The sequence below is a fragment of the Lissotriton vulgaris genome, chromosome 3_1 (assembly GCF_964263255.1).
Source record: "Lissotriton vulgaris chromosome 3_1, aLisVul1.2, whole genome shotgun sequence".
Lineage (NCBI taxonomy): Eukaryota > Metazoa > Chordata > Amphibia > Caudata > Salamandridae > Lissotriton > Lissotriton vulgaris.
The window spans coordinates 421,794,384-421,808,654 of NC_141689.1; the positions used below are offsets into that span (position 1 = coordinate 421,794,384).

At 46.7% G+C, this 14,271-nt stretch overlaps 1 protein-coding gene across 1 annotated transcript in view; it reads right to left on the reverse strand.

The window, feature by feature from the left end:
* DHX29 (DExH-box helicase 29) overlaps nucleotides 1-14,271 on the reverse strand; it is a 930,480-nt gene that overhangs the window by 65,628 nt on the left and 850,581 nt on the right. The window contains exon 23 of the mRNA XM_086960636.1: nucleotides 6,220-6,310. Coding sequence (XP_086816762.1) covers nucleotides 6,220-6,310 — 91 coding nt within the window. The remainder of the gene's footprint in view (nucleotides 1-6,219; nucleotides 6,311-14,271) is intronic.

The following is a 14,271-nucleotide window of genomic DNA, read 5'->3' on the forward strand; positions in this document are numbered from 1 at the left end:
GTTACACGCCAAAGATAACCCCTGATCACCCCCTTGGTAGCTTGGCACGAGCAGACAGGCTTATCCTGGAGGCAATGTGTAAAGCATTTCCGCACGCACACAGCAACAACATCCCAGGCCCACTACAAAAGGAACTCCACACAAGGTTATATAAAAATAACTTTTGTATTGTCAAAACACATCAGATAGTAATCACACAATATACATTGTACCACTGGCACGGGCAATATTCACAAGGGATTATTTACACAGGACAGGGCCACGTGGGCCACTGTCAGGATCAACACTAAGTAGAAATAGCACTTAGAGTAACTGTAACATCAAATAACAATTATAGACCACAACCAGTAACCACTGGTAAAAGGTAGGTACACACTACGCAATACTAATAACCGTAGGCATAGATCACGCAGGGACACTTAAACTCACTAGTATAAACTATGCTAGGCCAAACACCCTCCTAAGCATGAAAACACATTTAGAGGTATCACAGGCATAAACGCATTGCACATCACGCATAAATCACATCAGGCCTAACCAGTATCAATACAGTAGGCAATCTCCTCACTAGTCTAAACACATTAGACCCTACCCCCTAAGCATAACTCACATTTAGGGGCGTAACTCACAGAGTGAAACATCATCTCAATAGCATAAACCTACATAGGTAAAACAATCTCATAATCATAAAAAAAAGTTTTAGAGGTATCAGATACAGGGTGCATAAAACATACTAAATGCATTACATTTCCTAGCACCACAATCACTTCAGCACATAAATCACATTAGGGCCTTGCGCCCTATACATCTACCAACCCCCCCTGGCCAACTGGTCATCCAAGAAGGGGCTCAAATGCCCTGTGTCCAGAATGTCAGGGCACGCTGCCAATGCAGCGCCAGTCAGGGTTGCGCCATCTGCGCAAACTTTTTTTATTTTTATTATTTTTATAGCAGATTCACAGGAAGCTACTAACAATCAATCAGGTATTCCAGTTATTCATCACAATTGGCGCATCTCACCGCCAGTAGAAGGATACACGGCCATTTAGCCCACACCCCGGAGGTTGGGCGGCAAGTATCATTAGAGCGCTGTAGTTACAAACTCATACACAAATGTGAGCATTCAATGGGCATTCCGAGTATCAGCTTTTTTCTTTTTTTGCTGAACCCTCCCCACCCCCCCTAATGAACAGTAAACACATGTTTAATACCTTCAACAATACATATACGAAAAATAGCAGCAGTTACACTTCTATTCCTCCCTCGTCCCTTTAGTGCCACCATCTGCGCAAACTTAAACGTTGCAGCTGCCCACTACTTGCTTGGCAGCTGAGAGCAATGAACTGGGCCTAAACGCTGCAGCTGGCACTAAGTGCTGCGCAGCTGTGGAAGCCAAGGTAGGGGCGAAGGGAGTGCGACTCACTCCTGGGTTCACAAAGAACAAGTCCCCTGAAAAGAGACACCTAAACGGTGCAGCTACCCACTACGTGCTGGGCAGCTGTGAAAGTCACAATTACGGCATGGGCTCTCCGTAGCCCTTTAGAACAAAATGGCGCCAAACTGAGCAATCTGGCTCTGAAAACACATATGCGCAGGCTGGAGCCACACGGGGCTCTGTAAATAAAGATGTCCCCATGGAGCGTACGGCTTCCTGAAATCATCAGGCCACACTAAAGAAAAAGAACTGGCCCCCAATCACTGTGGAGAGCACTGGCGCTTTAAATAAATATGACAACGATCGGGGGGAAATCCTGGGCCCCTCTGGGCTCTCACGGGGGCAGCTGAGAATCGCACCCTGGCACCAACGTGCCTCTTTAAGTAAAATCACCCCCTCGGTGCAGTTGCCCTCTGCAAGCAGGGCAGCTGGGAATATGGCCAAAACTTGGGGGAAAACACAGGCCCTTCTGGGCCCTAGACCCCCACGGGGGCTCTAAACTAACACTGTGCCCATCAGTGGAGTCACCCGGGTGTTAGAAACAAGACATGCCCATGTTGGAGCGGCCCACTGACCACACGGGGCCGCTCTGACTCCATCTCCCGCCGGCACCACTAGGCTCCTGTTCCCTCGGGGAGGGAAGCAGATATGCCCCACGCCACCCCGCCCAGCCCTGACTTCATCGTAGGCGGCTTCTCCTCTTCAACTGGCAGCAGCGCTTCCCTTGTGGCGGCGCGGGCGGGGCTCTCTCGCTCCAGAGAGCCCGCTGGGTCAACTCCTACCTGACGCAGGGCTCTCTCCGCTCATGGGAGCCCTGCGGAACCGCCAGGCTCCTTCTCTCTCTGCACGTGGGGATCCAAGCAGCATGGCATCTCTCCCGGCAGCGTGGGCGGGCACGGGGCTTCCTTCTGTAACCCGGACATCCCGCCCTCCTCAGGCACCATGCTGCCTGACTTCCGGGTCGCGTCTGGCAGCGGCCCGGCATCGTTCAAAAAAGCGGCTCGGCTGCGGCAGCGAGACGTGGGGTGGGAACCCGCTATGATTCACACAGCCAATCCGGGCAAAGTCGCGGGGTGGGCACCTGCACATCTAATCAATCAAATAAGTGGGGTGGCACCCATAAGTCAGCACGGAAACAAGCGGGCACAATGCAGGGTGGGCACCTGCAAGCAATCTGAACAAAATGGGGGGATCACTACATCCTTCAGGACACGCTGCAACTCAGCGCTGCAAGGGCAACATGCCGAGAGTCCTTCCTAGAAACAAAGGGGCTTCAGGAATAGCAGAAATAGCGCTCACAGGGAGCTGGGGAGCACAAGCCCTTAAAGGTTCTTAGGCAGAAAATTAGCAAGAGGTTCCAGGGCATAGCTGGGCCCAGGGAGGCAGCCCTCCTAGCAAGTCCTCCTGGGCCCCAACAGCAGCACACCCGGGTAGGGACAAGATCCAGAAAGCAGAACCCTCTACATGGGGTCACAGCCCCTTTTTATACAGCATTTCCCTTTGTTTCCAAGGTGCAGGCAATGGGAGAACCAGCTACAGCTGGTTCAGGGGAACTCCTGAGCACTTTGCTTTGCTCTGCCCCTCTCTCCCTTTCACTGGCCAGGCTAGGGACATCAGACAGGGGGTGGAGCCAGCATTGCGGAGGGAAGGCCCAGCCCTATTCAGGTCCCAGGTGCACTCCTCCCTCCCATCAACATGCAGATCTCTCCATTCACCACCGGGGCAGACCCATCCCGACTCCTGGAGCCAGGCAAACCAGCCAGCTCCAGCTAATCACAAGCCAGACAGCCAATTCACATATACTGCCAACTTCTAGAAGTGGCACTTCCACATTAGACACAATAAATCCGCACACATCATCACGCAGCACTTAATGACACGAGTTCGCACATACCAAACTCGACCCTGCACTCCCCACACATCAGGAACCACCATGGTCACACATTTTCCCCATGCATTCCTATGGGAGGGCAGGCCACTGTCAATACACATACACAGAGAGCGCACGCACTTTACACCTGGACCACAGGGAAAAGTGCGCAGAGGCCTAAAATCACCAACACCAGGTTACAGAAACAGGCTAGGCAAAAGCAAAAAGTTTCAGGGTGAACGTGCCAAAATGGCCAAGTCCAACAGTCCTGATCAAGCGCAACCAGATAGCCCCTGTTGGAGCTATTGTCTTCTAAGCACTGCATTTTGATTTCATCTTTAAAAAAATCATATTTTGACTTGTGTATGTTGGATTCTTATTGTTTCAGTCTTGTTTTACTCAGATAAATATTGGCTATTTTCTGAAGTGAGTGTGTGTGTACATACAAATACTTTACACATTGCCTCTTTAGTTTAGCCAGACTGCTCGGTGCCAAGCTACCAGAAGGTGAGCACAGGTAAGCTTTGACTGTGTACTACACTTACCTTGACTAGAATGTGGGTCCCTACTTGGCCAGGGTGCCAGCATCTGCCAACTAGAGACCCCATTCTGCCAACTAGAGACCCCATTTCTAACAATATACCAGATGGCATTCATTATTCTGCAGTGCAAGGATTTATAGGGGCATGCTTCACATAAGCAGTCCAAGGGTTGCCTTCTCTTCTTTTCAGGAGAATTTAGAGAATACTTATATCAAAGTTTTCTAGTCAGGTGATGGTCACTTCACCAATTCTTGCCCTTGAACAACAAAAGCATTCTCGAAATAAGTGGGCTCAACCTTTTTGGAGAATAGAAAAAAGAAAACTGAAGTTCTACTAAAAAATACTGGAGCAAATCTAAAGAGAAAAATCAAACTTCAGAATGGCAAAAAATCAATGCGAGAGAAAACAGTATTCTTATTTAAAAGAGATTACCAGTAGTGCTTGCAAATGTAGAAACGTTGAATACTCACAGAAATCAAACTACAATAGTAACTATACTAGGAGAAAAGTAAAATAGCAAATGTGCATGAGGGGCCTTTTATAGGTCTTTGAACGCCACAGGCTTAAGGATAAAAGGAGTTTTTTTGATTGTGTCCAAATTCTTAAAAATGTTACAGCATTGCAAGATGCAGCTCGGTCACAGATGAAGCAGTGAGTTCTAAGACAACTGTGTTGTGCAAAAATCTCTGGGCCCGATTCACAGAACTAACTTAAGACAAAATCCTAAACTTACTACCATTTTGGTATTCACAGAAGGCACTTACTCATTTTGGTATTCACAGAAGGCACTTACTCATTTCGGTATTCACAGAAGTTAGGAGTCCTAACTTTAGGACTCGTAAATACCTTATGTAAATACCCAAAGTCTTAAAGTTAGGATTTTTCTCAATTTAGTAGTAGTAAAGTTAGGAATCCTAACTTTAGAACTCCTAAATGTCTTCTGCGAATACCCAAAGTCTTAAAATTAGGATTTTTCTAAATTTAGTAGTAGTAAAGTTAGGAATCCTAACTTTCAGACTCCTAAATGCCTTCTGTGAATACCGAAAGTCTTAAAATTAGGATTTTTCTCAACTTTACTACTACTAAACTGAGAAAAATCCTAACTTTAAGACTTTCGGTATTCACAGAAGGCATTTAGGTGTCCTAAAGTTAGGACTCCTAACTTCTGTGAATACCGAAATGAGTAAGTGCCTTCTGTGAATACCAAAATGAGTAAGTGCCTTCTGTGAATACCAAAATGGTAGTAAGTTTAGGATTTTGTCTTAAGTTAGTTCTGTGAATCGGGCCCAGAGATTAAAGCAAATTCTTCCCATAAAGAGTACTTGGGAAAATATTCACATAATTGTTACATAGTGCAGCGCAAAAAGTCACCTTGCTGCGCTGCACTACACTGACAGGGAAAGGGTAAAAACGTATTTAAGTCAATAAGGAACATTCCTGCCTTTTGCCTCACGTTGGAGCCCTTTAGACAGCCTAGCGAAAACAAAGGCACCCTTGCACCTTGGTGCATAGGTGCCTGCATTGCATGCAGGATTGTTTTTGTGCAGGAAGGTATACCTTCCTGCACAAAAACAATCCACTGAGCCATATTCCTCTTTGTATATGTGCTCTCCTGCAGCACACATAGAAAGAGTAAGTAATGAGGTGAAATAAAGAGGTTTCTCCCCTTTATGCCTCCCTTAGGAAAGCGTTTTCTTTTTGGCGCATTTCCAGGTTTACCAAATTTGGTAAATCTAGGAATGCGTCAAAATCCATGGGAGCTGCTTGGGAAACCCACGCAATGCCCATGGAACACCTTACTGTGGCAGAATAAGGCAACACAGCAATTTACACTGTGTTGTTGTACTCCAGATGTATGGAGCCACGCAAAGTGGCCTTACGTGCCTTCATACATCTCACTTAAAGTTTGCATCCCACATGTACAATATTGCGTGGTGCAAAAGCGAAGCAAATTGGTCATAAATATGCATTCGGTGATTATATTGTGCATCAAGGTAGCAGATGCTGCTACTTTCATGCTATTTTGAAGCAGCGCCAAAAGCTTTGTAAGATTGCAATAGCTGCGTGGTGTAGACACTTTCACTCATGGTAACTGCACAGAAAATAGTACATGTGCACAGTTTTTGTATGCAGGTATGATAAATAGGACATAATTTAGAATGTGCCAACTCCTTTGCCAATGCCAAGTGTGGATCTACTGTAAGGCTTAAGAAATTTAGACCACTGTAAAGGATATGAATGTTCATTACACAATATAAAATATAAAAGGGTCACAATTTTTAAATAATAACAGGTGGGGTAACATTTTTATAACTGGCTGTTCAAGACCAACATGTTTCCCAAAGTAGAACGTAAAGTATTTCAAGATATACCTCAATTGTTAACAGCGCCTTTCTGTTCAGAAAATGTTTTCTGCAGTAAGACATCTCAGAGTGGTATCCTTCAGAACGAAGACGTGTCCACCTTAATAGAAAGAAATACAAAGGGTCATGGTTTTCGATGGAATTACTGGAACACACTGGTTTCTAAACGTTACAGCAGAGGTGGTTTGGGATCAATACAGCAAAGAAGTCGACCTTTATGAATGCCAATATAAATGTGTGTCAACATTAAATGCGATTGTTTCAAGACTTTCTGTGGTCAAAGCTATATAAACGTACAGTTAAATTTGCTTTGTAGCCTTAATCTCTCACAAACACAAGTATTGTAATGGTCTCAGACAAATGTATTACATATTGGTGTTACGATTTGTGGATTCCATTCTCATTGTCCATGGTCAAAGGCTGTGCATAGCTGGGTTGGTGGCACACAGGGCTAGCTGGAGCAGGAGCTGTTTCCAGACCCCACCCTGTGCGGCTAGTCGAGGTCCCGGCGACAGGTCATGCGCAGCACCGATATGATGTTTTAAATAATACAAATCATTAAGTAACTAGGCACCTACCCAGGCCCTGTTGTTGCACTGCAGGGCTTAGCCACATGTAGAGCTGACCTCATTGAAAGGATGCCATTCCAGGCAACAGATCAGGTCATGCCCTATGATAAACCCCCAGCTGTGCATGGCTTAAGGGTGGGCACAGCGGAAAATGTAAGTATTTAAGGTTAAGCACAAGTCCTGGACACAGAGTAGGCCCTGCAAACAGCCCACATACAGTGGGTTGGTTGCACAGGAGATAGGTACTGGCCCTACAGCCAACCATCGCTGCGCATGGACAATGGCCAAACGTAGTGGGGATTGGTTGCACTTGATGTTAGGTGCATGGTCTAGCCATAGACCTGGCCTTGTATCGAACCACAATATCCCATGGCTGAAGGACCAGCACACCAGGAATTTGATGCACAGGGGGTTAGACACAGAGCCTGGGCACATACCGGACCCTACTTCTAAAGCCTGCACGGAAGGGATGGCTGCATGTGAAGGTGAGTGCAGGTCCTTTGGCCCACCACCAATGCCCTTGACCAAAGGTGGGAGAGCAAAGGTTGACCACACTGCAGGTTTGGTGCCCAAAAGCCCCAAGTTGCAGCCAAAACCCACTCCGTAGAGGTTGCATCGCAAGCGGTTTGGTGCATATGTCACATATGATTTCATCAACGCTGTCATCTTAGATGTCATTTATGAAGCCATATGATGTGTCATCCCTTTGTGAAGTTAAAAGCAGTACATGTTGTATGCTAAATGTCGAGAGAAAGAGATATTCACTGATTCTGACCAGCAAAGAAAATCACCAAAATGGCGAAACAGTCTGATATTATGAAGGCCATGAAATACATTATACAATAAGTTACAAAGGGCCATAATTATTGTTAGTAAGCTGGTCGATCTCTGCAAGTCCAGAACAAGCCTAGAGAATTTTTTTAAGTGGCAAAAGAGTGCAGGAATAGCATATGTCTGTCTAATTCAAAGAAACGAACAATCTTGAACAGACATAAACACATTCTACACCGCACACATTTATTACGGATAGATATTTTTCCAAGAGATCTTTCTAATGTACAAATATTGCCAGACACAGAGCAGGGATCACAAGCAAGGTAATGTCAAAGATCTGCAACCTCCATCTAGAATCTTCATTACTTTAAAGGACATTTTAATCAGACCCCCCAGGATATTGCGGCATGGATTAGCAAATTTAGTGGCACAAATATGGAAATTTAACAGCATTTTTGCCACACTTTATTTTACTCATAATCATCCATTTTTAACTGTAAAACAATGGAAGCTGTTTTAGCAGAGTATTCCACTTTGAAATAGGCAACCTGGGATATGAAACAGAGGAAGGCAGCCCACAGGTGAAGACTGTTATCCCATGGAAATGCAATCCTCCATTTGCCTAGCCCATTCAATTCCCGAATACATATTCTTCTTGCCATCCTAGTTACAGCAGCCATTTTGGAAATCACAGATGCATTCTGGCCTATTTGTTATAGGCAGCACACAGTTCAAACCTGCTTAGAATTGGTAGTAATTTGCATGTGCAAAACTGTTTTTTTCTTATGATTAATCACTATTTGCAAATGCATTGACATAAGAATAGTGATTCGCTATAAACTATTATTTAATAGCGAATCACTATTCTGAGTCGGTAACATACCAATTCATAATTCACTTGTATTACTAAATGTATGCCTGCAAATGATTTTCTTACATACAAAACTATTGCTTTTGCGACCGGTAACCAGTTTGTGACTGATTACTGAGTCGCACAAATGTAGTACACACTTATACTCTATTTTCCTCTATGTGCTGATGCAGTTATAGAGCTATTATAGCTCACACCTCTCCCTCACTCCTTCCTGGTAAAAAAATATAATAGGCTAGTACAATGTCCAATGGAATTCTATAGTTTCATGCACATCTACAGGTGATGTGAAATGGAGAGTGGAACCAGGGAGGGCCAATGTTTAACTTGGGGCAAAGACTAATGGGAAGGGGTAGAGTAGGTGTTTCTGACATTATTACCAGTGGCAGACTGATGCTCCACCAAATGTTTGAAGGACTACTGCTTAAAACTCACTTGTTGACATCCAACACAACAAACAAAATGATGTGCATCCAAAGTCTGTTGCTTCCTAATAGCCCACACACACCATTTCCCCTTCTTATGGCAAATGCAATTCTTGCAAAGTAAAGAGATTCCTGGAGGTACTGAACCGTGTTTCTTGGCAGCCTCCCTCCAAAAGCAAAAGGTCAGTCCTTATCTCCTAAAAAGGATAAAATAACTTAAATCACATTTTCCTAAGCCAGAGCCCCAGCACGGCCCCACCATATACATCACTATCCCAGTGTTTCTAGTTTTTAAAGACGAGTGTCCATTGTCAATCAGGTTTCCACACTTTGTCATACTCATAAATAACTTTTAAATTACAAAGGTGTCAAAAAGTGTTTTTCTTTTAACCATCGTCACCCACAAATAAAAAGGTTTACTGCAAAAATGTAAAATGCATACATTTTTTGGCATCAACTGTTACCTAATGTGTGCTAAATTTGTAGCAAGAAAGCATGGTTGGCAGACTCGGAGGTATGGTGCAGGTTTGTCAAACAAGAGCAGGTTTGTCAAATGGGTAAAATATTGTTGGCGTCCGGAGAATATTTTCCATAACTAACTCAAACATAACTACGGATACATGTATATGCGTCTGCCACTGGCCTTTTGAGAAGTCTGTGAGAGGCAGGTTGAGGGCTACTTGAAAAAAGACTTGCTCCTTCCCTTTGCATCCTTGAATGCTATGCATTGTGACTGGTTCTAGCCACAGCTACCTGCTTCCTGGGTGGCGGTGATACAGTGACATGTTTAAAGTTGGACCTGTGAATAACAAAGGAGGGAGGGAGAGAAACAGTGGATTCAGTCTCCCTAAACGTACTTGCTAAACAGAATAGAATCCACTTGGGAGGTGGTGACGGTCCCTACAATGGTGGGGAGCACACCGTGTTGTTTAAATACCCCTCACACACCAACAGGCCCCTTGGTGTCATGCTTCATCATATGGGTCTTCGCACCTCTCTACGGGATGCGGCGTGCTACGACCGACGACTACTTGGGAGCACTTTCTGTGGACTATGTGTGAATGCGTGTGGGGTACTTAAATGTGAGTGGTGGAGTGGTGAAAGTGATACTTAAAAAATACCTGGCTCGTGGGGTAAAAAAGACTTTAATTAAGCCCCCGGCTGGTATTATTAAAAAGGGTGCAGTGTGAGGTTACTGGTGTATAATTATGTACATTAACCTCTTTTGTGCGTCGACATGAACATGTTTCGGAGTGCGAAACTCCTTCAGGACGGGAAATGCACAAAGATCCCCACCTAACTCACATGAACGTCAATGTAAAAGTGTATTATACAAAAATTGTGACGTGAACTATAGGTGCTATGTACCTAAATTGTAGTTCAACACGTAGTCTCTGCGCCCATTTGGCGTTTTTATCAAGACTTAGTGTTTTAGGTTACATTGCCTCATGAGCCATTAGCACATTATTGGGGGTTCCATCATGCTAAGTTCAGTGATGGTTTTTCAGGAGACGATCTGCCCTCTTCCCCTCAACGCGGCTCCGATGGTTGTCAGCATGATGGAACCCCCAATAATGCGCTAATGGCTCATGAGGCAATGTAACCTAAAACACTAAGTCTTGATAAAAACGCCAAATGGGCGCAGAGACTACGCGTTGAACTACAATTTAGGTACATAACACCTATAGTTCACGTCACAATTTTTGTATAATACACTTTTACATCTACATTTGTGTGCGTAAGGTGGGGATCTTTGTGCATTTCCCGTCCTAAAGGAGTTTCGCACTCCAAAACATGTTCATGTCGACGCACAAAAGAGGTTAATGTACATAATTATACACCAGTAACCTCACACTGCACCCTTTTTAGGTTTTGCCTGGCGAAAAGATGCGCTCTGCGCATCTTTTTTGCGCAGGCGAAAACCTAATGAGAATAGTACGGGAGACAGGAACGGCCCCCGTCTTTCATTGGCTAGCTCCATAAATGGAGGCTAGCCATTGGAAGACGGGCCTGTCCGTCAATGCCGGACCAGATTCGGGGGCGTTCCCGAGATTTTTTGGCTTTTGGCTACGTCACGCTACGTCAGCCAAAAGCCCTCGGGAACGCCCCCGAATCTGGTCCGGCATTGAGCCGGCACCCGCCTTCCTGCTTGCGTGAGTGCTTTTGTGTGTACATACCCGAACAAACTACAGAGAGGTCCAGAACTGCCTATCTTGTGCGTGGCGTCGTTGCTACGCCTACGTCCCATTCTCTGAAGCAAAACAAGTAACTATGGTAAATGCTGGCGGGCCCTGGCTGTGTGGAGGCCTCGGCGGGTTTCACTTTCGCTTCAGAGGAACCGGACTCGAAGGGAGCGGAAGAGCGCAGCGCCGGAACTCCACACACTTTCGCCTGTTGATTCGCGATAAACTCGGGCGTCTTCTAAGCCAGGCCGGGGCTGGGTGCAGACAAGGGTCGCTATTCCTGGCCAAGGAGAGGAGGCAGCCCCGACAGAGGGGCGGTCCGAGTGGACCACTACACAGAGACACTGGGCGGGGAGGTGAGCAACGTGTGAGAGTGTCTGAGTAAAAATGTACTTCTTAGACAGTTACTGCAGAATATTAGGTGTTCCTCGACTTCCGTGCCAAAGCTGTGTACTCTTAAGACCTGCATGGCAAAGCAACTGCGTCTAACGGTGGTTCACGCAGCCCTTGTGAGGAGAATTAATGTTTGCTGGTTTTAGGGCAACGTAATGGGGGAGGGGCGGTGGTGCAGCCACTTCTCAGGTGGATTTGTTCCGTAAGAAAGTGAATGAGGATGAGTGAAAAAGAAAGAAGGCTCGAGGGACATCCCAGATCCCCTTCCCAGGATATTACTGCTGGTTTACGATTTACACGACAACAACCCGGGACCGCCCGGGAAAGACGGAAGCTGAGAGGCCAGGAAAACGGAAAAACAAACCCGTCCGCCAGCAGGACCCGAGACCGCCCCCTTCCCAGCTCCGAAGACCAGCCTCGGCACCGGAGCCGCCGGCCCGCAGCCAGCATCAATGCGGTACGGACCCAGGATGATGCCGGTGAGTGTTGGCCTCCGCTGCGGCCTTATCTTTGTTTTGGGGGTTCACTCTGAGGTGTCCAGTTTCTTGGCTAGCCAGCATCAATGCGGTACGGACCCAGGATGATGCCGGTGAGTGCTGGCCTCCGCTGCAGCCTTATCTTTGTTTTGGGGGTTCACTTTGAGGTGTCCAGTTTCTTGGCTCTTGCGAGGAGTGGGGCCGGCTCTTCTGCTGCTTGAGTGTTTTCGTTGGGCGCTGGGATCGCCTTGGGTGGACTGTGCGAAAGGTAGTTCGAATGCTAGCCTGTTTATATGTGCACATTTGTGGGTACCGGTGGGTTTGATGCTGCAAATAGGTGATCTTTGAGTTGCATTGAATATATTGTTGCACAAAAGTAAACAGTTATTTGTACATTCCAATAGTGGGTGATTCAAGTATTGAGATTTTTTTAACTTCAAGAAATTCAGTTGACTCCGGGTCAGGGCCACTTGGACTACGTGATAATTGTAGTGAATGTGCGCAGACCTGCGGATCCTACTGTACAATAGTAGTTTGTAAAGCAAATTCTTTGACCCACCGCTTGATCTGATGTCTGTCTAAAACGCAGTTTTTGTTTATTTATTTGTTGCATCCATACTGCCAAAATCTTTCATTAAAATGTTTGTAATTAGTGGCAATAAGCCCTTTGTGTTTGAGGCACACATGTTCCTGTGGCTGCTCTGGTGCATTGTTTTAGAGGCTACTCGTGTTCCTCTGGCTGCTCTGCTGTCTTGTAAGACTGCTGCATTGTTTTTTGATGCCACACATGCTGCTCTGCTGTCTTGTAAGTCTGGTGTATTGTTTTAGAGGCTACTCGTGTTCCTCTGGCTGCTCTGCTGTCTTGTAAGACTGCTGCATTGTTTTTTGATGCCACACATGCTGCTCTGCCGTCTTATAAGCCTGGTGCATTGTTTTTTGAGGCTACACATGTTCCTCTGGCTTCTCTGTCCTCTCCCTGCCTGTTGTCGGGTCCCGGTGGCAGCAGGCAGCAGGCAAGAGCGTGCACTGCGTCCCCGAAGTAACAGCCCTAAAGCATGCAAGAAGTACGCCCCCCTCCCACCAATCCCTGTTAGGTAGTGGAAACTGTCCAAACTGGGGTGCAGACAGCCCCTCTCACCTTTCGGCCTGGTACCACTGCACCAGCCGCACTACTTCCCTACTGACCGTTCTCCACTTCAGCCCCGTCTAAATTACAATTCCTGCTTGTGACCCTTTTGCCTGCTTGTGCTTGTTTTCGTGACCCTGTTGCCTGCTTGTGCCTTCGTGTGCCCCTGTTGCCTGCTGTGCCTCCGTGTGCCCCTGTTGCCTGCTTGTGCCTCCGTGTGCCCCTGTTGCCTGCTTGTGCCTCCATTTTCGTGCCCCTGTCGACTGCTTGTGCCTCAGTTTTCGTGCCCCTGTTGCCTGCTTGTGCCTCAGTTTTCGTGCCCCTGTTGCCTGGTTGTGCCTCCGTGTGCCCCTGTTGCCTGCTTGTGCCTCCGTGTGCCCCTGTTGCCTGCTTGTGCCTCCGTGTGCCCCTGTTGCCTGCTTGTACCTCCGTGTGCCCCTGTTGCCTGCTTGTACCTCCGTGTGCCCCTGTTGCCTGCTTGTGCCTCTGTGTGCCCCTGTTGCCTGCTTGTGCCTCCGTTTTCGTGCCCCTGTTGCCTGCTTGTGCTTCCGTGTGCCCATGTTGCCTGCTTGTGCCTCCGTGTGCCCCTGTTGCCTGCTTGTGCCTCTGTGTGCCCCTGTTGCCTGCTTGTGCTGTGTGGGTGTGTGTGGAAGGCTCTGTGTGGGTGTGTGGGGGGCTTTGTGTGGCTGTGTGTGTGTGGGGGGCTCTTTGTGGCTGTGTGTGGGGGGCTGTGTGTGTGGGGGGCTCTGTGTGGGTGTGTGTGTGTGGGGGCTCTGTGTGTGTTTGTGTGTGTCATTTGCGAGAGATAAAGCTAGTGGCATTGTAAATGGCAATGCCATTTATTTATGTTGAAAAAAACATAAATAAAAATAATGTCAAGAGCAATGCCAATAGCTCTAACTTTAACAAAGGCAAAACCATTGCATTGTAAATGCGTGTTAATAATACCAGCCAGGGGCTCAATTAAAGTCTTTTTTACCCCACGAGTCAGGTATATTTTAAGTATCACTTTCACCACTCCACCACTCACATTTAAGTACCCCACACGCATTCACACATAGTCCACAGAAAGTGCTCCCACGTAGTCGTCTGTCGCAGCACGCCGCATCCCGTAGAGAGGTGCGAAGACCCCGATGATGAAGCATGACACCAAGGGGCCTGTTGGTGTGTGAGGGGTATTTAAACAACACTGTGTGCTCCCCACCATTGTAGGGACCGCCACCACCTCCCAAGTGGATTCTATT